The sequence below is a fragment of the Dermacentor andersoni genome, chromosome 2 (genome assembly GCF_023375885.2).
Source record: "Dermacentor andersoni chromosome 2, qqDerAnde1_hic_scaffold, whole genome shotgun sequence".
NCBI lineage: Eukaryota > Metazoa > Arthropoda > Arachnida > Ixodida > Ixodidae > Dermacentor > Dermacentor andersoni.
The window spans coordinates 190443210-190467145 of NC_092815.1; the positions used below are offsets into that span (position 1 = coordinate 190443210).

At 49.0% G+C, this 23936-nt stretch overlaps 3 protein-coding genes across 5 annotated transcripts; 1 reads left to right on the forward strand and 2 right to left on the reverse strand.

The window, feature by feature from the left end:
- Positions 1–7797: 7797 nt before the first annotated feature.
- LOC126540309 (putative nuclease HARBI1) lies at positions 7798–10742 on the forward strand. Its single transcript, XM_055075949.1, has 3 exons — positions 7798–8572; positions 8663–8804; positions 9317–10742. Exons 1-3 carry the CDS (start codon positions 8027–8029, stop codon positions 9814–9816), a joined length of 1188 nt encoding a protein of 395 aa, XP_054931924.1. The 5' UTR covers positions 7798–8026; the 3' UTR covers positions 9817–10742.
- On the reverse strand, positions 10738–14905 carry LOC129387204 (uncharacterized). 3 transcript variants are annotated; one of them, XM_055075953.1, is made up of 6 exons: positions 14415–14905; positions 14145–14332; positions 13546–13654; positions 13215–13332; positions 12445–12851; positions 10738–12049 (listed from the first exon to the last, which is right to left on the reverse strand). In XM_055075953.1, coding segments are annotated over exons 2-6 (885 nt in total). In that variant the 5' UTR covers positions 14147–14332; positions 14415–14905; the 3' UTR covers positions 10738–11800. The 3 variants fall into 3 exon arrangements, with proteins under 3 accessions (XP_054931928.1, XP_054931927.1, XP_054931926.1); XM_055075952.1 differs by having other exon boundaries at positions 14145–14905; XM_055075951.2 differs by lacking the exons at positions 14145–14332; positions 14415–14905 and adding an exon at positions 13718–13906.
- A 5698-nt stretch (positions 14906–20603) lies between these two features.
- Positions 20604–23123, reverse strand: LOC126540303 (uncharacterized). The gene is made up of 3 exons (XM_050187106.3): positions 22914–23123; positions 21937–22083; positions 20604–21315 (listed from the first exon to the last, which is right to left on the reverse strand). The coding sequence occupies exons 1-3, from the start codon at positions 22923–22925 to the stop codon at positions 20725–20727; spliced, it is 750 nt and encodes a 249-aa protein (XP_050043063.1). The 5' UTR covers positions 22926–23123; the 3' UTR covers positions 20604–20724.
- Between the last annotated feature and the right edge of the window lie 813 nt (positions 23124–23936).

The window sequence follows — 23936 nt, forward strand, 5'->3', positions numbered from 1 at the left end:
ATCTGGTCTGATCCTCTTTTTTTGAGCCATCCTGGTACATCAGAATGCCAAACATCCTTGTTTCCACCTCCTGCGTATCTTAAATAAGTAAATATTTAAGGTATCACTATGTAGTACGGTAGATGACTGCGTTGTTCAAATTTTATACTAATTCAATTAATAATAAAGATAAGGCAGGGATTCTCACCAGAGGAGCATGTTGGCACAGGCGGTGCAGGCGCCTGCGGCACACTTTTCAAACGAGTCTCTGGAGCCAGTGTCTTAGCTTCAGTGGCGGTAGAAATATTTTGTCTACAAGCAGTATCTGTGTAAACTAAAAGGTAAAAAAAATTAAGTAGCCGCTGTGAGAACTCGCTGTTCCCTTTGAACCAAGGGGGTTTCCAGGTTCGGCGAGAAAGGTATGTTACCAGCCGTGCAAGATGCCGCTTTTTTTTTTTTTTTAATCTCATAACGTCGTGTATGACAAGAGGATTACGTGTGAAAGTGAATCTTTTGCCTCCATGAGCAAGGCCCTTCCTGCATACTCGTAGCGTAACGCGCTGGTCCGCGGTTTCGAGACTTGACTGAAAAGCTGTTTCCGAACAAAATGGCGAAAATCGCCCATGTTTAGTTTTGTTGTGATGCTTTTGTTTACACATGCGTGCCGGCAACGCAGTTAGCGTGAGATTTTCCCCCAGTGGTGCGGGAATATGCGTAATGAGTGACGATATTAAGGCGGCTGATGTACGACGTTGCGAAGGTTCATTCTGAAGTCGGTAAAAATGTATCAGTGCTGTTATCGGGGTACATGTTTGTCTCTACCCCACCAGAATGATAGTTAACATCTTAAGGTACTTAATTGGCTTGGTGTTACGTTTTGCACGATTCAGCAAGCAGTGGTGCTGCACAGCTAGCTAGCTCATTAGGCAGCTTCAACATCTCAGAATTAAGAATGCTATGAAGAGCAGAGTTGGTAAATTACCAATAGTAGGCTGTTCATCCCCTTAAAGGAACCCGGCTTCGGGGACATCTTCCCTTTCCAGCATGAACTTCAGTGCTCGTCTGAGGCCCTAGGCTAGTAATTGTGTCATTGGTGAATTATACGAATCTTTTGTGCGATAAACGTATTACCGGAGTTTACTACAAGTTTTACAAAATATATACGTGGTCTATCACAGCCATCGTGCCCATAGTTGATTTTTTAAAACGCCGGTTATTCGAACGCTAAGGTACATGGCAGCAAATGGTCAGTCAGTCATGAGTGACAATCCGAGCTGTGAATCTGTCAGTAAATTTTGTGATAAACAAGTAGCCACCTGAAATTATTTGCCTACCTCATAAATGAATGACTAAATATGGCCATGGTGTGGTTTGAAGAGTTGCTGGGCATGTCTAGAAAGAAAAAGTCACAGTTTCACCGGGTGGGCGAAGCAACGAATGCGATAGCAACACAATAGAAATCTAAATTAGCAAGCATGGCGTCAGGCGGGCACAAACATAAACACGTCTCATTCCATGACCGCGGACACTCGCTGTGAAAACGCTGGGGTGAGCAAGAGCGGCAGCAGCAGCTACCTTCGTGCTGCCGCTCGCTTCAACGCTAAGTGGAGAGCAAGGCGAACAGCACAAGAAGCACTGCGACGCCATCGCATAGGCGCATCGCCCGCGCGGCCGCCGCAGCCCAGCTTTCAAGGTCGCTTTCAAGATAAGGCGCAAGCGGCCGCCCCATATGGAGCCCACCCCCCTCCCGCCACTCCCCCCGGTGCCTCGCGCGCGACGGAAGGCGGCGCGCTTCCTCCCCGCTTTGTCCCCTTGCGCACACAAGATTGAGCCACCATGGTTGGCTCCGCCCTCCTCGGCCCCACACTTTCACTCGCACATACAGCGTGCGGAGCGCGATGACGCTGATATCACCCTTGGACTTCACACGGTACATATGTTGATGGCGACGGCAGGAATGCGCCTGGAATATCCATATATTTGCTATCACAATAATATAAGACTAGCGGCAACTAAAGAATGTCGTGGCCTATTACTTTCCGCAAAAGAAGCAGTAACAAAATCGAATTTTCACTGTGCTACAATTCGCTGCACCGCAGCGCTTTTTTTTTCTTCTGCGGGAACTAGTGCCCATGAAGAAATGAAAAATTAAAAAAACAAAGAACGCAAAGGAAAGCATGGTGGCCAGGACCGAATGCCTACTCTGGGCACCTAATGTGGCTACCGCAGGAATATCGAATAAGACGTGAGATGGTTGTTCCATTGCGAGCCATACGCATACTGTTAAGTATCCTACAGCGGCGAGGCAACATACTCAACGCCACGGAGGAAGGAAACTAAGGAGAGGCCCTGACGTCACTCTTTGTGAAGCTAAAGTGAAGCCGGAAGTTCGCGTTGCTCATGGCGTTGCTCCGCCAATCGGGCCAGCTGTCCTCTCTTGTTTACATTTCTCGCGAAACCACGCCGCGCTGCGCGCAACCGTGCTGCTCGGACGCGCGCGCTCTGCAGCAATACAAAGCAATGGTTAGCACGTTAGCATGATTCCGCCAAAGAGGGCAAAATTTCCCGCCTTCGTCCGTAGCCATTGCCCTGGCGCGGTACATTGCGTACAGCGTTGCATGCACGTTCATTCCACGAACTTTAGTTCCTCCTGGCCCACCTGGTCACAGCAACATCCGGGAGAGCACGGTCCAGATAACGCAGCGCAACAAAACACGGAGACCAACGCAAACCTGCCCGCACGGCGCCTTTGCCACGGTACGAAACCTACAGAGCAACACGTGTGAGCGCACAGAACCAAAACAAAGCCGCCATTGTGGCCCGAAAGGCGTGGCCGCTATGGCAAAGAAATAAAAAAATCAGCAAAAATAAGGAGAACGTACTACGTCACTTCCTCCACACTTTTCTCCTAACGCGCGGAGGGGGTAGGGCCTCTCCTCAGTTTCCTTCCTCCATGCTTTACGCAGAGGTTGCGCTGACATCGAAGTGGACGTGACGCCCTCAAGCGAACGCGCTGCAATCCCTCGAGTCCCCACAGCGATGGCGGCGAGCGACCATTGGTTGTTTTTCTCGTCTGCTAGCCAGAAAGCGCCCAAAACACTGCAAGGCCGAAATCCACTCGTCCTGAGTAAAACGAACCCGCTCGGAAGTGCGCCGCGCCGTGGTCGAAGCAACACGAGAGAAACGCATAGCTTGCTCTGGCAGCCCGCGGGCAGCGAGAACAAAAAAAGATTGAAGAGGTTGAATGTGTCCTCGCGAGTAGAAGTCAAAGTAGAAAAATAAGTAAGAACGTAGTTACCTTTGCTGGCTTTAGTGTCGTGACACTGCCTCCTTTATGGATGCCTGCCGTATGAGCAAAAAAACAGCTGCCATACCATTTCCTTTTCCGCCTCTTCATTAGTGTCTGTCGCTAGCGCCACATCTTGCTGACGGTCCAGTAGCTTTAGCACCTCGCATAGCCTCTGAGACAGTCGCACGCCGTAGCCAATCTCGAAGGCCCCTCAATTGGCGCTTCCCCAGAGGCCGCCGACAAAAACGCTTAACAGACGACGTGCGCGCGCCCCGCAAAGGAGATGCCCGCAGCGCGCGGTTTCGTTTCATAAATACTTCAGACGAAAGACCAAATAACACGCATTTTTACTAGATACCACCCAAAAACGTCAAATAATGCATTTTCAGATTGTGGCAGGCATCTTGCATCATGTTTTAAGCGGTTTTCTTGGTTTTGTGCGAAAATCGAGACAGCAGACGTACTTTGCCTTGGCTTCCATCCAAATGCGGCCGCCGTGATCGGCATTTGATCCCGCGATCTCGTGTATAGCAGCCCAGCCCCATAGCCACTAAGCCACCACGGTGGATGGCTTGTAGCTTTGTGCGTGCTGTGTATTCTCGGCTCTCACTTTGCGTCACTTCGCGCTCACTTTGCGAGACAGCACGAAGGTCACTTCGCTCGCTGCTGCTGCCGCGTTTCCTCACGCTAGCGTCTCCACAGCGAGTGTCCGCGTTCATTGAGTGTGATGTGTTCACGTTTGCTGTGCGCTGTGACACCATTCGTGTTAATTTAGTTAGCAAGCGGATGTTGAGAAGTTACTTGATATGGCTGCCAGCTAATTTGCTATCGCAGTCGATGCTTCGCATTCCGGGCGAAACTGCGACTTTTTTTCTTCATTCCCGGCGATAGCTGGGACGGACGTCGGCAGCGGCGGCGGACGCCATCGCCAACTAAAACGGCGATTAGATTCAGCCCATAACAGCTTACGCTGTAAAATTGCAAAAAAAAAACACACAAATCCTGTCTGCTTGAGCCGTATTCGGTAGTGTTTCTCTACTTATAGCTTGCAAGTCGCAGCAGCAGTGCAGGTTTGATCCTCGTCAATGTGTGCGTAGAGAAGCATGATTGTCAGGAGTTCCGAAATATTGTTAACTCAAGTTTTGGCATGGTCATTGCTCATAATAACGTCAGCTGCTACGACTTCATGAAGTGTGCGTCTGGCTCCTTACAGAATCATTTCTGCCGCTCGTTCATCCAGGATTCTCAGGCCCTGTCAATCTGCTGACCTGGCCAATCTTCAAAGACGTACAACATCAGTACCGGCTTCTTGGTCACCCTCTTTGACGTCCTCCTTGTTCCAAAACAAAGCGAGTGGGGCCTTGACACTACAGACCCGCCACACGGCAGTCAGAGCCCATCTCAACGAAAAGACCTCTCGAAGGCTGCTTGAGACAACTGTTCCTGAGGAGTAAATCTTGTAGCCTCCGAGTCAAACAATGCAGTCGCACGACGTTTTCTCAAAAAGAAAGAAGAACTACAAGTACGGCAACTCCAATGCAACGCGGAACTTCCTCATCCTACAGTCATGTGCTAATTTTCTCCAGTTCAAGAAGCGTCAGCCTCAAAAACGCTTGCAGAACTGGGTCGCTTTGGCCAAACGATTTTGTCTGCGGTGCTTGCTTATTGTTCATAGATAAGATTGCGACGCCCGCCGGGAATAGCTCTGAATTTTTTTTTATTTATTTTGCGCCCATGTTATTGATGAGGGCCCCCGGAAAAAGAAATGAGTTTCATAGGAATGAAACTAGATTATTATCCAGGCCTCGGTGCTGGTCAACCGTTTGTGGACAGCCGCCGGTCGTTCTGAATCAGAATACGTAACTCTCAGACACGTAAAGTGTGGTGCATACAAAATTCTAATCTGTAAGTAGTAGTAGTATCTCTTGTAGTATTTTAGGGCAGGCTAGAAATGTTGCTAATCGTTCTGTCTGTAAAATTGGTGTATGATCTGGAAGATGAATAAAAAAATATTATTTAAGAGACCATAGGTGCCGATTGCGGGGGGAGGGGGGGAGGTTCCACCGGCGATGCCGAAGCCTACCCCTATCCCCTAAGTAGTCATTACCAGAATTACGTTACCCACATCATTCGAGGTTGCTTTTGAGTTGCCTCTGCCTTCCCATTTAAATTTTATTGGGGCTAAAAGCTTACTGTAACATTGCTGGCGCGGACGTGCACGACTTTTAATTCATATTTTCGCTTTATTTCTGCAAGTCCTGAATATAGGAGGACAAGCGCATTAAACCACCAGCGGCGGCTGCCTCATCGGTATTTCTCACTTAAACATCTTTTTTAATTTCCGCTGTGAACACACAAACACACACACACACACACACACACAAATAAAATGTATGTAAATACAGAAACAGCGTACAATGTGAATTATACTTTTAAAGAGGAGAAGCTTGTCAACTAACAAATATTTCTAATTGTATGGATGGCCCATACCTAGAAAATGAATATGTTGCTGTATGTTCACCTTGCTTAAAATTGCTTTGCGTGCTTTGTTTACCCTGAAAAAAAAAAAGAAAACCTGCGTACTTCAGTGACCCCTTCGGCACAGTGCTTTATCAGCGGTGAGTGAAAACCACGTAAATAATATGTGTTTAAGTATTGCTAGTCTTTCTAGTAGGCAATGCTAACGACTCATAAAAAAGGCAATTTTAATAATTTACAAAATGTACGAAGGATGGAAACATCGCCACTTGCATGTAGAGGTCATCGATATATATAATTCACTCAGTAACCGAAGTGAGGCCAAGCCGGATTGACTCGCAATCAGAACACTAGCCGTCATGCACAGCAATGCTTTCACTCGGACTTAAAGAAAAAAAAAAAGAGAAGAGGATGCAGTTTTGCCGGCAAGTATTAGCGATAGCGAAGTCTAAGTACACGAAGGAAGATTCTTACCGTGTAAATCCGTCTAAGGGCCGCAAACGGCGTTTCCCCAACTTGACAGCCAATACTAAAAAAACAAACGATAGAAATCCAACCGAGAAGCAACTGCGTTCGGTGCGCTGATTCCGATCGAGATCAACAGCGAATTTTGGGCCCAGCGTACTTTCAGTTTCAGCGTACATTCAGTGTTAATTAGCAACCAAAGTTTAATGCACGGACCATGTAAACCTGTAACTATCTCACTGGATGACTACGAGCACTCGCTCTCACAACGCTGGCATTACGAAGAACGCCGACAGCGGGGGCGAACGACTCGGACAGCCTAAAGTACAGCCACGTAATTACCCCGACTACGAAAATTACATTCATCATCTCCTTCATCATCTGCCTATTTTTTTTTTTTTTCACCACAGGACGGCCTCTATTAGCGATCTCCAATCACCGCTGTCTCTTAACTTTGGATACGCGATCTGCAACATTGGGCCGCAGAAAGAGAGCCCGGGAAGGAAAACAGCGCGCATGAAGTTAGCAGTCATAGCTGCTCGCGCTTCATCATTGCACCCAGTAATGATTAGCAACAATTAGACAGGGCACATGGGTCGCGTAAACGTCAGCCGCGCACAGTCATTTGCAGCTACTGCAGGGCTAGAAGAGAAGACGCGCGCTTTCCTTCCCAAGTGCACGTTTCATCGTGCAAGCGCGTTGAAAAATAACGCCCATCAAGCCGCCATCCTTTTCAGCTAAATGTTACGTGATATTGCTCGCACCCACAGTGTATTGGTCGCTCATCCTCATGGCTTTTAGACTTATAGCAAACATCACGGCGACGACGGCAGCGAAAATTTGGACGGAGTGTCGATATAATTGCTATCGCAATGAAACGTGAAATAGAAAACATGCGTCGAGCTCGCTTCTACTGCTGCTGCGGATTTTGCAAGGTGCACTGGCTACAAACACAGCGTGAACGCCAACGACAAAGCCAACATTGGGCAAGTCGCTTATCGGTACCAAAGAGCTTTAAAACCTCCTTGATCGGTACTTCGCCAGAACCCGTCTGGCGCGGAGAAGAAAGCGTATTTTCCACCGCGTAAGCACTATAGCGGAAACATAACGCTATAAGCGGGCGGAGAGACAGCGCAAGCGAAGCGACCAGCCATCTCGAATTGCCCAAAGCGCGCTACCCGCCTATGTAGTACTCCTCAGGCGCACGGACTTAAGCCCAGACCACACGTACACTTGTGGACGCGCGCAAGCTAGCGTCTACGCACCTTGCGCCTGCCACGCCTCGCGAGGAATGGTGGTTTGCATCCACAAAGACGCGCTTGCATGCGCGCGACAGCACGCGTTGACTGGGCTCACTCATACACGCCTTGGAACACGCCACTTCGTACTTTGTTATTGACAGTGTTCCAAATGCTTCGGTGTCTATGAACGTAACTGTTATTTTTTAGAGATGTTAGATCAGCACAAAAAGGAAAGATTAGGTACTTTCTTGCATGATATAAATCTGCTTCACTGAGAGTTGAATGTACTGCGCCGTAGCTGCGTAGCCAGGCGCGCTGACGCGAGGCAGCCCAAGCGCGCGATGACAGGGGTGCGATTTTGTAGCAATTCTATTACTTTTTCCATGCCTTTTGCCGCCATCACTGAGCAGCCATTGGTCGAAAATGACCGGGCCGCGCCCATTTTGTCTGTCAATCACGCGACGTCAGGAACCCGCAAAAACTGTAATCGTCATCGTGACGTTGAGGCACTCATTATGCGGAGCAAAAGGCACGGATTTTTGGAACGGCCTGAGGCAGGGTCGTTTCCGAAGGCATGAAAAAAATGGCCGCCCCTCTGATCGCTATGGCCGTGGCTCTTCGCCGTCGCCGACGTGAACAGGGAGAGCCAGACGACGCGTTTGACATGCCGGATGACCATTTTCGACGGCGTTTTCGCCTCTCGAAGGGAACGGTGCGGTTGTTGTGCGAGGAACTGGCGGGGGAACTAGAAGCTGAGCGAGCGACGGGACTGTCGGTGGAGCGGAAAGTGTTGTGTGCGCTGCGCTTCTTTGCTACCGGGAGCTTCCAAGCGTCCGTTGGGAGCGAGGAGACGATCCGTGTGTCGCAGTCGACGGTGAGCGAGTGCGTGCGACGTGTGGCAGAGGCTGTCGTGAACGCAGGGGCCCGCAACAAGTGGGTCCATTTTCCAAAGACAGCTGAGGAAAAGGCAGCCGTGAAGGAGGGTTTCCTTCGGCGCGGCGTTATCCCCGGCGTCATCGGATGCGTAGACGGCAGCCTCATAGCCATTATCGCACCCAAGGGTGAGCGCAAGGCTGTGTTCATGTGCCGCAAGGGATACTACGCCCTCAACTGCATGTTCGTAAGTAAAACTCACGTTTTCTGCGATCCTTTTTGAAAGTTACGTTGCTCTTGCCAACGGGCACTTTCTCTGGTTTACGTTTTACCTCAGATCTGCGACGCGGACATGAAAATCTTGGCCTTGGACCCTATGCGACCGGGGTCGGACCACGACGCTTTTGTCTGGCGGACGACATGGTTGCGCCGGCGGTTCCAAGCGGGGCGCATCGTGAATGCCGGGGAATACCTCCTCGGTGAGAAAAAAACATTTTTTTTTGGCGCAGTCACGCTTCAGCAGCGCAGAACGCCGTGTCCGCTCCAACCCAAAGTTTTAACCAAACCACAAGAACATCAGTAATTCCGGAGTAAAAAAAGAAAATTAAGACATTGACTGCCACCATTGGCAATGTTCGAAGTGTTAAGTTACAAGCACATTATGTGTCTGCGAGGAGCTGACGAAAGCAACACGTATTAGTGCTTTCTGCACCCAGTGACTGCCAGAAGCAGAAGAAATGAACACACATTACTGCTACTATTGTCATTGATAGCACCAACAAGTGTTGATTTCTTGTTTGTGGCAGGCACCGCGTACACTTGTAAATTGGTTAAGAGTTTGTGACGGGTATGGACATGCTCAACTCATGCTTTTACTTGGGACTTGCAACCCTGAAGTCTACCTTTGTTGAATGATGCTGTAGCTTTCCTCAGTTGACAACTTGCCTCTCGTCAGCGGAGTACTCAATGTACTATTTCCATCTTTGTGCAGGTGACAGTGGCTACCCCTTGGAGCCGTGGCTCCTGACCCCGGTTCCTGGCCATCCTCCAGTGCACACAGCCGAGGGGCAGTACAACACAGCACATGCCGCCATGCGTTCCGTAGTGGAGAGGTGCATTGGGCTCTTAAAGAGCCGTTTCCGCTGTCTTCAGCGATATCGCACCCTCCTCTACGAGCCGGAACGTGCAGCCAACATTGTCGCGGCATGTGCTGTGTTGCACAACCTTCGCCTTTCTGAAGGCGACGAGTCAGGCGATGACAGTGATGACGACAGCAGCAGCAGCAGTAGTAGTAGTGAGCTTGACAATAACGGCGACCCCACGCCACACAGTCTGCCCCGTAACACGGGCTCTAGAATGCACTACTTGAGAGGGCGGGCTGTTCGCGACAATGTCATTGGCATGTTTGGCACAACCCGTGCGCAGCACATGCGTTATTTGAGGAGCGTGCGGCGGCAGCTGCGACGTCAACAGCAGCGTCAGCATCGTTAGGTGCATGCACACAGTTTTAAGTAATTGCATTGTGCATTTCATGCTGTGAAATTGCAGATACATTTCCCGTGCTAAGTTGTAGTTGATGTCTGCGTAATGCAAAGCATTCATGATTTGTTGAGAAATGTAAAAGTTGTTAAAAAAATTAAATTATGGGGTTTTACGTGCCAAAACCACTTTCCGATTATGAGGCACGCCGTAGTGGAGGGCTCCGGAAATTTCGACCACCTGGGGTTCTTTGACGTGCACCTAAATCTAAGTACACGGGTGTTTTCGAAATGCGACCGGGATTCAATCCCTCGTGCTCAGCAGCCTAACACCATAGCCACTGAGCAACCACGGTGGGTACATAAAAGTTGTGTAGTGAAGGGTTATGTAAAGCCTGCACTTATAGTAAGTAAAACAGTATCATTAGAGGTGACACATGAGATTGAAAGCAAGCTAAAAATAAGTGCATATTCAAAGTGTCTGCCACAATTTGCTTGTTGCTGCTGTCGTCATCTAGATGCATGTAGCCTGATTCTTACTCGTATCCCCTTACGCATTGATGGACATAAGCGCCTGTCTCCTCACTTTCTACTAGCACAGAGAAGCTCACAGAAGCCAAGATGTACAGTGCACGTCACACCTTCCGCTCCATGGAACGTGCTGTTGCACGCGCAGCTTCTAGGTCCTCCACCATTTTGTCTCGCAACAACGGCAAAGTTCCTTTCGAGTGACGAAAATGCCGTCCAACTGGTCATCCGACATGTCAAACGCTGTGGCTCCCGCGAAGTGTGTGCACGCACGAGCAGTTGACAGATTTCAACAAAGTGACCTCACTTGTATATAGCAGAACTCAGCAATGTTAAACAGTAATATTTGTACAGTGCAAGCTAGCACTAGAAATGTGGTTGCGATGTGTAAATAAAAGCACTAGAGGAAAACTGCACCTTTCTGTATTTCAGCCTTCAACATACACTTGTTTATGTACACATCACATGCGACAGTCTCTACATTGAAGAAGTGTGAGAATCATGAGTACTCAGTAGTAGAGACATTATGCAACATATCACAGACATGTTGGAATAAATATCGGATCACATTGTTCTTGCATCATAATATATCACAGGTAACGGCATGCATCGTTTAAGAAAACTGTTGTACACTGCACAAGTACACAGTAATAACAACTGGCTTAAACTGCACCAGCAACAGAAATGAGCAGGTGCTTAAATCACATGCCAACCGAATATTTATCACAGCGAAATGTATAGGTACATCACTACATGTGAAAGGAACATGCTGTTGTGGTGCTCAAAGTGAAAGAGCCATAGCACCATATTATGATATTCAGTAAGACAAACTGCATAAATATTACACACAAATTGCACCACAAGGGCTAAAATACAATGTATCACAACCTGAAAGATTACTGAATGACAACAAATTGTTTGATAATGAGACAGATGTGCAAGAAAAGAGACATTCCAGCTCAGTACGTAGTGACACAAACAAATATGCATATGCAACAAACAAAAAATAAACATTACAAATGAAAAGAAGGAGCATAGGCAAGGAATTTTCATAACTTTTTTCTTTTTTGCTGTGTATATTGACAGGTTGCTTTCGACATTATAGTAAGGCCTGAAAATTTCACCATTCGATGACAAGGATTAAATTGTAGAACACTTGCAGTGTGGCGTCGTGCTTAAATTGACATGACAATAACTAGGCACCTCAAAATTGCAGTGCCACAGTCGGAATGCCCACACACACCAGGCCTACAGGCACTTTTGCAGGTGAGCCTGATGGTGTGCACGCTCTTATGGCTGAAGTAAACCTTGAAGAAAAAATTCATGCTGCAACGGCTATGCTACTTATGGTTGCATTAAAGGGTGACTTCAGCAATTATTTATTTGCAAACTAGCAATATTTGCCCTTCATATCATTAATACATCAGCAAATTTTAAGATAAGTTACAAATTCCTTGCCTATGCTACCTTTAATTATGTGGGGCCTGAGAGGGGGGAGGGGCTTGGCTGCCACCATGCCCCAGTGCAGCCAGCAGCAGCTGAAGCAGGCGCTCGTTGGTCTCGTGCGACCGACGCGCCACTTCGAGGCGTTGCCGCTGCACTTCGAGGCGCTGAGACTCCACTTCCCGCATTGCCGCCACCTCCTCCCCGAGGTGCCGCAGGCTCTCCATGTGGGCCTCGTGGTGCTGCCGCAGGCTCTGCAGGTGGGCCTCGTGGTGCTGTTAGCAAAGATGTGTAATTAGTTTAATTACAGAAGCTCAGTAACAGGGCCTTTGTGTGTTGCATTCATCCCCATTTGCAGGCTATTGTCTTGTCATTGTATATTCAAACACTGGAAATATCTTTCTGGCCCATCAAACTTGTGCCGTCGCATTCCATTAAGAAGTGTTACATTGCTATACCTGCTTCCTTGAATTCAACGCCACTTTTTTCTTTTTGCCACATAATTGGGTAGATATTTACACATGTTATATCACGCGAATGTGTACAAGATATCACCACAGGACTACACGTATACATTATGCTTGTTCACTGATTAATATAATTTTTAGAGAGGTCATATGCTCATCAATTTCATACGCAGAAAAATATACATCTGTGGCCTTGCACATACCTGCCGGTTTTGTTCCAGCAGTTGTTGGCGGAAGCGAGTGTCCTCTTGAACTCTGGCTTCCTCCAACTGGCTCTGGCGAACGTATGCGGCAGTAGCCGTCATCACAGCACCATCAAGTTCCTGCTGCCTGGGCTGTCTACGGGGTGCCCGTGGCTCTCGAGGGGTAGGCTGCGGCACCTGCGGGGTTGGCTGCGGCACCTGCGGGGTTGGCTGCGGCACCTGCGGGGTTGGCTGCGGCACCTGCGGGGTTGGCTGCGGCACCTGCGGGGTTGGCTGCGGCACCTGCGGGGTTGGCTGCGGCACCTGGGTGGTAGGCCGCGGCACCTGGGTGGTAGGCCGCAGCACCTGGGGGGTAGGCTGCAGCACCTGGGGCGTAGGCCGCAGCACCTGGGGCGTAGCCGGTGGCTCTTCATGCAAGGCAAAAGCAAAGACTGCTCATTCACTGTTATCCGACCTACACAGATTGATTGTCCTAACCAGTCACTTTGAAATGTCATTATAGCTGCATAGCTACAATAATGATACACAAAACAGGTAGTTAGAGCAAAAGATGCCACAGAAAGTTGCTGGTAGCAGTAACCCATAAGAAGCACAAGGAATCTCTATTACAACATCAAGTCATTTGTAGTCTTGCATTTCTCCTTCATGAATGAGAGCTGGATGTTGGACACAAAGGTAATAACAGCAGAGTGACGTACTTTACTTCATAGCAAGATCATACAGCAACTGCAAACAACAATGCTACTACAAAAGCTAGGTCACTGCCTTACGTGTAAGGCCACTTGGCCCAGCAACAGCTGCAGGGCCCGACACCACGAAAGCAGTTGTCGCTGGTAGATTTCTGCGGGAACCGCTGGGCCCTGCAGCTTCCTCTGAACTTGCCTCGTCCTGCAATCAGAGTAGTGTTCAGACATTGCGAGCAGTGTGTGCAATGCGCATCATGTACACAAGTTGCTGCTCAGAGTACATAACCTATATTGTCACTTGCACAAAAAAAAGGGCTTAAAAATTTTGCAATATTGTGTTCCAATGTAATGCTGAAAATTTGTGAGGTCACAGCAGGTCACACAAACAACACTTTTTTAAATCCAATGTACGCACCTCGCTATCGGGGAAGTACTCAGGGGGGGAAACAAGGACCCCTCCTGTCCTCATAAGGACGTCGAGGACGCGGCCGTCCACGCCACCCACTTTGCCACCTCCAGTAGCCCTGCAAACACGGCAACAACGACAACGTGGAACTACGTTACTGTCAGCATCATTAGAAGCTCACCTCTTCTCGCTCGCGGCCCTGGCCGCTTCTTTTTTCGCTTTATGGGCCATCTTGGCCCAATGGTTCCGCCAACGGCTGGTGGCCTTTACGGCTGGCCCCTGTGCGTTAAGCACCGCCGCCACCTCCTCCCACAGTTCGTTTTTTCGAGCAGCAGTCATACGTGGCGAGAACTCTGTAGAAGCTCTCGCCAGGTATGGGCGCTGCTCGATGAACTGCACGAGAATAGCCGCCTGCTCTTTGGACACCCGCGGCCCTTTTGCTGCCATTTTCTCTTTGTCAAATTGGGAATTTCAGCCGGCCCGCAGCACAGTAAGAAATTTAGAGGCAAACATTCTGTCTAAGCTAAGCGCCTGCATAAAGTGCTCACTACGACTTATTTCTGCCTTTTTATACCACTAATGTAAAAAAAGGTGAAGTCACTACTCACATTTAATGTTGTAGCAGCTTCTTTCTCGGAGCGTATCAGTGCAGGAAGTATTACCGATGCAGCGATAACTTTAAGGAAGCTATCGTTATGTCATGGCGGTGCCCTATGGAAAATGCCTTGACAGTTCTCGATCCACTATGTTGCAAAGTTTCACCTCGGGGGCTACGGATAATTCTTCTTGGCTCTTCCTAAAGAAGAAATTATCACACGTCAGACATGCAGCGAAAACCACACGACAATGCAAGCACTACACGAGCAATAATTACTCACCTCAATCAGTATCTGACGGGGGCGGGGCCGCAATTACGGGCACGCAAGGGGCTGTCAGCTGTTCAGACAGACACGCTAGGGGCTGTCAGCTGTTCACAGGTAAACAAAGGCTGCCATTTTGCTTGCGCTCAACGGCATGGATTGGATGCACATCCGACTACTATGTGGCTACGACTTCAAAAATAGAGCACTTGCGTTTGCATTTCTTTGGACTGCGGCAGCTTTTGCGTTGTACTGTAACAAAATGAATTTGCTTTACGCAGCATGGAAGTCCGCTTTTATTAAGTGCCGTTTTACAAAACAAATTTGCTATACAGTCCCGGAAAAAGAGAAGAGAATACGAAAGAAACATCCGGCCAATGAAGGGAGCTTCTGATTGGACGATCCAAGAAAACGTCGTGCCTACGTACACACAATTTCCAAAATCGGTGACGTCACGCGAGAAGGCATTGGCATGAAAAAAGTCATTTCTACAAAATCGCACCCCAGAGCTGTTCACCGAGATCGCGCCGTGTACAAGCCGTGCCACACCGTCTGCGCATGCGTGGGTGCGTGGGCGTGAGCTGCGCGCGTCCGCAAGCGTACGTGTGGTCTCGGCGTTAGCACGGACAGCCGAGCGCAGTCACTACAAAGGAGTAGGAAACGCGCGCGTATTTCCCCCTGCTCCCAGCCCTTCAAAGCGCACGCTACAAGTTACCGCGTGCTTAGGTCATGCACTCTGCGCATGCGCCGCTGCCTACTCTTCTGAGCCTTGCAAGAACCCCAAGATTAGCTTTAAGGCTAGTGCCACCACTGCGCCGTTTAGTGATGTCTCGCAAACATTAGCAGGAGGCGTCTTCGCGCTTGAGCAAGGTGAGAATCTGAGATATGAGAACAAAGCGAGGCGCCGTTGTGTTAGTTTTTTTTTTTTTTCATGCGCACAAGTTTGGACGTGTAGAGAACTTTCTCCCCGGTTTCCACTAGGTACTATGGTGTCAAAACCCTTTGGATGCGCCTCACTCGTGTCACCTGTGAAATTAAGCGAGTGCGTGCTCATGTTGACAACTGACGTCCGGGACCTAATCGGTCAGAACAGGTGGGTGAAGTCTTTGGTATCAATACATATCTCTTCGAATCTTCGGAGAAGTCCTTACTAAAGGTTCACAGTCGCAGTAAGTTCCGTGAGCAAGAATGCAATGCGAAGTGCATCGTCATGATACTTTGGCTTGCGTGGAACTATAACACACGCGTGCGATCGCGCATGGTTCTTTAAGGCTACCTTGCGCATATGGTGTAACTGACTGATTCGGAAAATCGTTCGCTCTAGTTCTAATATAGGGGTGCGCCTTCATGACCGTCTCGTGGCGATAATCTTTTATAAAAAAAAAAGTGGGGAGCTATGGTATAGCACTGACCCGTTCTGTACTAGGACTACATACACGACGTATTCAGTTGGCAAAAGTTATTAGGCGCTAATACTAAGTGAGGAGGCGGTGAAGGAAGCTTCAGGCAAAAGTGAAAAGTGAACGTGCATGATTTTGATTGCGTAAGAGAACGAAAACTACTGTGTTAATGTAAAGATCGCATAGAGCGGAACGCTTGATCGCCGAGAGAACTAGAACCATTTGGGAAGCACTGTTTCTGGCAAACTTGGTTCCCAATAGCAGGTGTAATATTCTAGCTTTCAAATATTGAGCGAATAACCTTTAAAAACAGCAACCATTTGCTCAACTGGCAATAAAGGGATGAAATTGTTTTCTATGCAGTTTGCATAACTTATTCCTAAATGTATGGTCATACTGCTCAACGCATTTACAAACATGCCGTCACACAACTTATATTCAAAACAGCTATGATCTGCACATTTGTGGTACTTATTTAACGTGTGGTACTTTATTTAGCGTCCTGATGCCGCTCCCAGGAAGCCGTTCCTGTGCCGAAATATGAACTTGAGCTCCTTCGCAGTGTAGCCAGTACACATTCCATGGTGAAAGCAAGATAATTACGGTGACGTCTCACTCAGTGAACGCAGGTTACACGCGAGCGTATTGACGCCATTCCTGCTTTGTTGCAATTATATAGACACTAGAAATTATACAGAACATCGTCGCCTCGATGTTCTGTATAAAGTCCAAGGGCGATAACATCGTCTCCACGGGACGTATTGCTGTATGTGCAAGTGAAAGCGTGCGTCAATGAGCCGCCGATCGCGTCTCAGACCTCGCGCGCGCAAGAGAGGAGAGCGGGGAGGCAGCGCGCTGTCTTCCTTCGCGCGGATGGTCCCGCGGGGAGGGTAGGGAGTTGGGGGCAGGGGCCAGAAACTGCGTATCCCGGAACCGTGCGCGCATTCTCTTGAAAGCGATCTGCAGAGTGAAGGTATTGGGGGCGAGGACTTATGGAGTCGCCATCTGTCGGGAGCGTTTCCCTTGGGTATTATGAGGGATCACTCGACGCGCTCCTCATAGGTTTCGCTTACGGCGCTCAATAAAAACACCACGGGGCAGCCCTTGTGGACATTTATGTAAGTACTCTCAAAACGAGGGAAGTTTTTAACTGTCGATATAATAATCTTGGGCAAACTGAAAGCACAGAATCGTTCACAGACGCTATCTCTTTACCGAATAGGTACAGTGAACGCCACTGCGCGCGGTCGCCGCGATGGAGTCTCCCGAACCGGCTTACTAAGAAGGACGTCTACCCGCTCCCACGTATAGACGACGCCCTTGACTGCCTCCACGGTTCCAGCTATTTCTCTTCCAATGATCTTCATTCTGGATACTGGCAGATTGCTGTTGACGATATGGACAGAGAAAAAACCGCGTTCATCACACCTGATGGCCTATACCAATTTAAAGTAATGCCGTTTGGATTATGCAACGCCCCCGCCACCTTTGAGCGTATGATGGACTCCTTGCTCCGTGGTTTCAAATGGTCCACATGTCTCTGCTACCTCGACGACGTCATCGTCTTCTCGCCCATGTTCGACACTCACCTTGAGCGTCTAACAGCTATACTTGGTGTATTTCGAAAGGCGAAGCTCCAACTTAACTCGTCCAAATGTCGTTTCGGCCGCCGCCAAATTACTGTTCTGGGCCACCTCGCTGACGCTTCCGGAGTACAGTGCGATCCCGACAAAACTCGCGCTGTCCGAGACTTTCCGGTTCCGAAGACAGCCGCAGACGTTCGAAGTTTTGTCGGGCTATGCTCGTACTTTCGTCGTTTTGTTCAAGATTTTGCGGCAATTGCTAGACCCCTCACTAATCTTTTGAAGAAAGGCGTACAATTCTCGTGGGGTACTGCAGAAGCCACCGCCTTCTCTCGTCTCGTCACTCTTCTCTCCTCACCACCCATTCTCGCCCACTTCGACCCTGATGCCCCTACAGAATTGCGTACAGATGCCAGCGGTCATGGCGTAGGTGCCGTCTTAGCCCAGCGTCAGCGTGGCCAGGATCGCGTTATTGCTTATGCGAGCCGCCTCCTCACACCATCGGAGCGCAACTATTCCATTACGGAACGAAAATGCCTTGGTGTAGTCTGGGCGGTTGCGAAGTTCCGTCCTTACCTTTACGGTCGCCCTTTTTCCGTAGTCACTGACCATCATGCTCTCTGCTGGCTCTCATCGCTAAAGGATCCTACAGGCCGGCTTGGTGGATGGACTTTGAGGCTACAGGAATTTTCATTTTCTGTGGTCTACAAGTCTGGCCGCCTGTACCAGAACGCTGACAGCTTGTCGCGTTACCCTGTTGACGACCCTGATTCCTCCAATATTACCACTGCTGCTTGTGTATTCTCTGTGTCGCAGCTGCTTCATTTCCCCGACGAACAACGTCGTGACGCCTACATCAGAGCACTCATCGACCGTTTTGAACACTCTCCGGCCGACGCCACTCTACGCCTCTTCGTCCTCCGCGACGGTACTCTGTACCGTCGTAACCTTCATCCGGACGGCTCTGAGTTCCTACTTGTCATACCTAAACACCTCCGCTCAACCGTTCTACAAGAGCTTCATGACGCACCAACGGCGGGACACCTCGTCGTATCTCGAACCTATGACCGTGTACGTCGCCGTTTCTTCTGGCCGGGCCTTGCCCGTTCCGTACGACGTTACGTCGCCGCTTGTGAACTTTGCCAACGACGCAAGAATCCTTCCCAGCTCCCCGCTGGTTACCTACAATCGCTGGACATCCCTGCCAAGCCCTTCCATCGTGTCGGCTTAGACCTTCTCGGCCCATTTCCGGAATCCACATCAGGAAACAAGTGGGTTGCGGTCGCGGTGGACTACGCGACCCGCTATGCCGTAACCCGCGCTCTTCCGACCAGTTGCGCAACTGATGTTGCGGACTTCCTCCTGCATGATATCATTTTGATTCATGGTACTCCGCGTCAATTGCTAACAGACCGTGGCGTACGTTCTTAGCCAAAGTCATTGACGACATCATGCGTGCCTGCTCAATACAGCATAAATTTACCACCTCCTACCACCCTCAAACCAACGGCCTCACTGAGCGTTTGAACCGCACCCTTACAGACATGCTATCCAAATACGTTTCAGACGACCACCGTGACTGGCACCAGGCTCTACCTTACATTACATTTGCGTATAACTCTTCCCGTCTCGAAACTGCTGGCTTTTCGCCTTTTTACCTCTTGTATGGCCGTGAACCGACGCTACCACTGGACACTGTGCTTCCGTCCACCACAGCTTCAACTAGCGCTTATGCCCGTGATGCTATCGCCCATGCTGACCATGCTCACCAACTTGCGCGCACTCGTCTACAAGTCTCTCAAGGCAAACAAAAGCAACGCTACGACCTCCGTCACCGTGATGTCCATTTTGTGCCCGGCACCCTCGTGTTGCTTTGGTCACCATCATGTAAAGTTGGCCTTTGTGAAAAACTGCTTTCCTGCTACACAGGCCCATATCGCGTGCTTCGCCAAGTAACCGATGTCACCTACGCAATCGCTCTAGCCACGCCCACAACGTCCTCCGCTGTGACAACCAGTGACATTGTCCACGTCGCCCGACTCAAAGGCTACAACTCTCCACGTGCCTTGGATATTTAACAGCACCGTGACGGCGCTTTTGCCGCCGGGGGGTAGTATTACGATATCACCGAGCGATGCTCAACGGACGAGCCGCCGCGAGGACGACGACGAAGTGGGTCTGTGCCCTTGGCGCGAGCGAGTGTCGGCCTGGCGATCTGTCTCCAGTGTAAATAGCCTGTATATAGCCTCTTTATTTTGTGTCTTTCCACACGTAACAATATAATGTAAATATGAACGACACCGATAATGAATCAAATGAAATTATTGCGGATGAAGTAATCTGCTTTGCAGAAAAGGGATGCAATACAGAACCTAAAATAATCATATTCTTGTGTAAAGCTTGCGTACAGAGAGCAAGGCTGCGACACATGCTCTGGGAATGTGCCGCCAACCACGGTAATGAAAGCACCTCCGTTCGCGACGCGTACATAATCGCGGTCGTTGCCAGAGTACGGGAAGCCTCGAGCTCGCTTCTTCCCGACGATGCCCCGGCTGCGGGGGCCGCCGGGGACCTTCTCCGTCGGCGTCGCCGCCGCTGGGAGGCGGCTCTCAAAAGTTCGGAGTTGGCAGACCAGCTCTCGGCCGTCCGGCATGCCGAAGATGCCGCCCCAGTCCGAGGACTTCGAGCCGCCACCTGAGGCCACCACAATAAAAACTGCCGCACCATTTTTTAATAAAGTTTCTTCTTCTTGTCCTATATAAAGGAAAGACTTCGAATTCAGAATAATGGTAAATGAAATTTTCAACTCTCTTATTATTGTTATAAATGTTACTTTTTGCTGTTTGAATGCTGTAAATAATTGAAGCAGAAGTAAATTAATCTGGGCAAACGAGAAACAATTAGTTTCGATGACGTAAATACACATGGCCCGGCACACGTTCGTTTGGCTGTATCCTATGTCCGACGTCCCAAGTGAGAGTACAATAGTACTACAAAGCACGCGTATATCAGATACCTGTAAAGTTCGCCTTCAACAATTTATGCGCCCAGCAATTATAGGTAGCCCGAGAGCACGCGCCCTTTGCACCGGTGCCTTATGACAAGTCCGACCATTGACCACCGACCGCCGACAAGCCACGAGGACGGACGAAAGTGCCAAAGAGTACTATTCGCCTTGGAGCTTCACAAGAGCCACCACGACAATTCCACAATGAGCATCCGCTTTGAACTTTTTTTTATTTTCTCCTTTAAGTATTATGTTCAACTTACATTGTGGTCGACAGCTGACCACAGTTCCCGTGCTACTTGTTCCGCGTGCTACTTGTAGCGGCCTTGCCGCGTTTCTCAACGACGGCGGTAGCCCCGATGGGCGGCAGGCTGGCTTCCATACGCGGTCTGTCCACCAATAACACTAGGGGTGTAGCCGGCAGCGTAGCCGGCGGGACCATAGGGAGCGAAGCTGCCGTAAGCCTGCCCACCGACAGCCGCCTCGCTGGACCCATAGCCGTAACGTCCGTAGGGCGCATACTCGAAAGCGCCAGCAGCGAGTGCGTACGCCTCGGATGCTGGCCGTCCATAAGCTCCATAACCTCCGGCGTTAGGTGCCGCAGGCCTCGCACCATACGCTGCAGCTGCAGCGTCCTGGGCAGATCCTGGGGGAACGCGGAGGATGATGGGCGCCGCGTTGAATGCCGCATCACGGCTGACGCCAGGGGCAGTGCCCCGCTCGTGAGCACCCACGGAGCCAGGGGTGGCCTGGAAGCGTTGTTGGGCGTCCGCGTAGTTCATCTGGCGGTAGAGGCCGCCGGCGTCCGGGTAGCCGTACATGCCGGCCTTGGGAAAGTTGGAGCGGTCCTGCGCCGCGCCGAACTGCCGATTGTTGTACTCGCCCGCCGTATTGTAGCCGAAACCGTACTGTGCCGGAGTCTGGAAAAGCTAGAGAAGACAACACTGATAGCTTCGACAATTTCCCGCCCATTCATTTTCTGTTTCTTTCTATGATTGCATGTAACAAAATTCAAGCCTTGATTCACCTGATTATTGATGATTGTAGCATTTCGAGCGTGGTTGGTAATTTTGCATATGCAGATGCACTTAGTTTTAAAGGCGATGCAAACAATGCCGAAAGGGCGTTGAATTTCTAAGAAACTTTGAAAAACCAAATTGAATGAATTGGTATTTGCGCATATTTGGCATGATATAAGATAGATCTGAATGAAGGAAAATTATGACATGGTTAGGCAGTGCTTGAAGTGTGTGAAATGTGAATTGCTGCTAGCCACACAACTCCGGTTGGTCGTTCACACAACAATCTGGGAGCACTCCTTACGATTTGTGTATTTCATTTATTAAATACTTTCGCAATCATATATTAAGAATTAAAAGCAGCTACCAGCGTGCTCAAGAGATTTTCCTGAGAAGTCATGGGAACCTGAAATGTTGCTTTCGTTCGGCAACTCATCTAAGTGCAAATGCCTAAGCTCACAAATCTAAAGACACCGTTGCCTCAAAATGCTATTACCAAGTAGTTGCATAGGTACCGCAGTTTACACTCACAGAGGCGTAGGTATCGTATCCTCGTCCGTAAGGGGCTGCAGGAGCAGGGTAGTTTGGGAAGCCAACGCCTCGTTGGGCTGGTTGAGTCGGCTGGTTGTAGTGTTGTGCGTAGGCTTTACCAACGAGCCAGTAAAGCAGAACTTGCACCTGGTGTTCGAGAGAAACATCAATACTGCGCAGCAACAACATTAGATATCCGTACTTTTCATCCAATGAGAACTGTCTGATTGTTACTATAAAGACGCGGGACTCATAAATTCATGATTAAGCAAGAGCGTAAGAGAGATGCTTTTATTATGAAGGATATAGTAGCATTGTTTACGCTCTATATATCGAACCCCTACAAAGGGCTTTGCGCATCGAACATTGTTTTGTTTTCGCGAAGACTACGCCGTCTTGCACAGCTGTAGGTACATGACAGCTGACATACCAAGCAAAGCCGGAAGACGCAGATGGGGGACGGCTACTCTCGTGGAATCGTCTGAGTCGTGTAGCCATGATACGCTAAAGAAAGGGCTTGCACAAGCCATCTTGTTCTAAAATATCATCGAGAATGCACACGTTGCAAGTATAGCATAACGTAGGATATAATAGCTAATTGCGATAAGAGATTAGCACGCTCATGCAAGTCTGGAATTCCCATTATCGACTTGCAGCATTCGAGTGTACTTCCACACGTGTTCGTTTTAGGCAATACAAAAAACACGTTAGCGTGCTATCGCCGAGCAGAGAACTTAAGAAAGAATACCGACGGTGCTTTGACCTAAATCACTTCCAATTAGCTTGCAGTGCACGTCGCCTTACTTAAATTACTGAACCTATTGACCTAACACGGAACTGTAACTACAAGTACAATGGCCTTGCGTAGCTGCTCCCACGTGTGACAAAGCATGATAACCAAGAGAAAAAAAACAGCTATGAGCGAATACTGCTGAGGGGGTTCGTTGACGGATAAAGAGCGCCGATTTGTGTCTCACCGCAGGAAACATTTCGAGTCTTATGAAGCTCCCACTTCTGTCCAGAGACGTTGTCCACCAAACGACGCTGAGGCGATGGCGAATGTCTTCTGCTGGCTCCTTGCTGCCCCCAGCTAGCTTTTATACTCTCGTCAACGACGCCTGCGAACTTGATGGACACACGTAACACACATTCCAACCCGTTGTCTTTTTTTTACCATTTTACGCGTTGCTACCGCTGCTTGCAGAACTACAATGTCTTGTGTTCGTTCGACTCAGGTCGTTTATCACGAAAAACGTGCATTTGACGTGAAAAGCGTTTCACATCCGCTCCGTGAGCGCGTACATTTAGGCGGAAAGCGTTAAACGTGATTGCAAGCACTTCGGAGCTCCTTACCTGATGTAATAATTTCACAGAAAGGCTGGTGTACCATTCCGTCACCCACGCTGTGTCTTTGTTTTGGTCTCGGTCTCAGCCTCTGTCGAAACGTATTCTTGCTTTTTTTTCTGGATGACTTCACCGTTGCAATTTTTCTTTATGAAGGCCTAAGGTGAATATGTAAGTTCTTTTGGCACGTGCCTGTAGCTATTTCTGATTCTGCATAACACTCAGTGCACCAAAATAGCATTTTCATAATGTGTTTTTCGTGAACAGAAACAGAAATAAAAAGGAGTGTTTTTTAATGTCCTATCTTTTATCAGTTATTGATTTCATAATGCACTTTTGTTACTGCTTTAGATACTCGTAGAATTTGAGAGCCCAAAGCATTCAGTGTGTCTATTATGCCACTTTCTAGCCATTCCGTTCATGTAAATCAGCTCTGGTACTTTTTCTTGTTAATCGGTGCCAAATTCGAAACATGTAGTGCAGTATTTTCTCAGCAAATTTGATTCAGCTACACTTACTTCTCAATGCAGCACAACGAGCGCTGCATGCGATGGTAAACTATATTGCAAACAAGCTTCGTTATTGGTGTACCTGCGCAGTATATCAGACTCGCGCACAGCCAAAATGTATCGTGTGTTTGCGTCTTCTTGTGCATG

Coding starts and splice junctions, on each gene's coding strand:
- LOC126540309 (XM_055075949.1), top strand. CDS start 8,027: ATGAAAAAAATGGCCGCCCCTCTGATCGCTATGGCCGTGGCTCTTCGC. Junction 8,573..8,662: donor ACGCCCTCAACTGCATGTTC/GTAAGTAAAACT, acceptor GTTTTACCTCAG/ATCTGCGACGCGGACATGAA. Junction 8,805..9,316: donor TGCCGGGGAATACCTCCTCG/GTGAGAAAAAAA, acceptor ATCTTTGTGCAG/GTGACAGTGGCTACCCCTTG.
- LOC126540303 (XM_050187106.3), bottom strand. Junction 21,316..21,936: donor GATACGATACCTACGCCTCT/GTGAGTGTAAAC, acceptor TGTCTTCTCTAG/CTTTTCCAGACTCCGGCACA.
- LOC129387204 (XM_055075951.2), bottom strand. CDS start 13,875: ATGACTGCTGCTCGAAAAAACGAACTGTGGGAGGAGGTGGCGGCGGTG. Junction 13,333..13,545: donor AGTACTTCCCCGATAGCGAG/GTGCGTACATTG, acceptor CTCTGATTGCAG/GACGAGGCAAGTTCAGAGGA. Junction 12,852..13,214: donor TGGGCCAAGTGGCCTTACAC/GTAAGGCAGTGA, acceptor CCTTGCATGAAG/AGCCACCGGCTACGCCCCAG.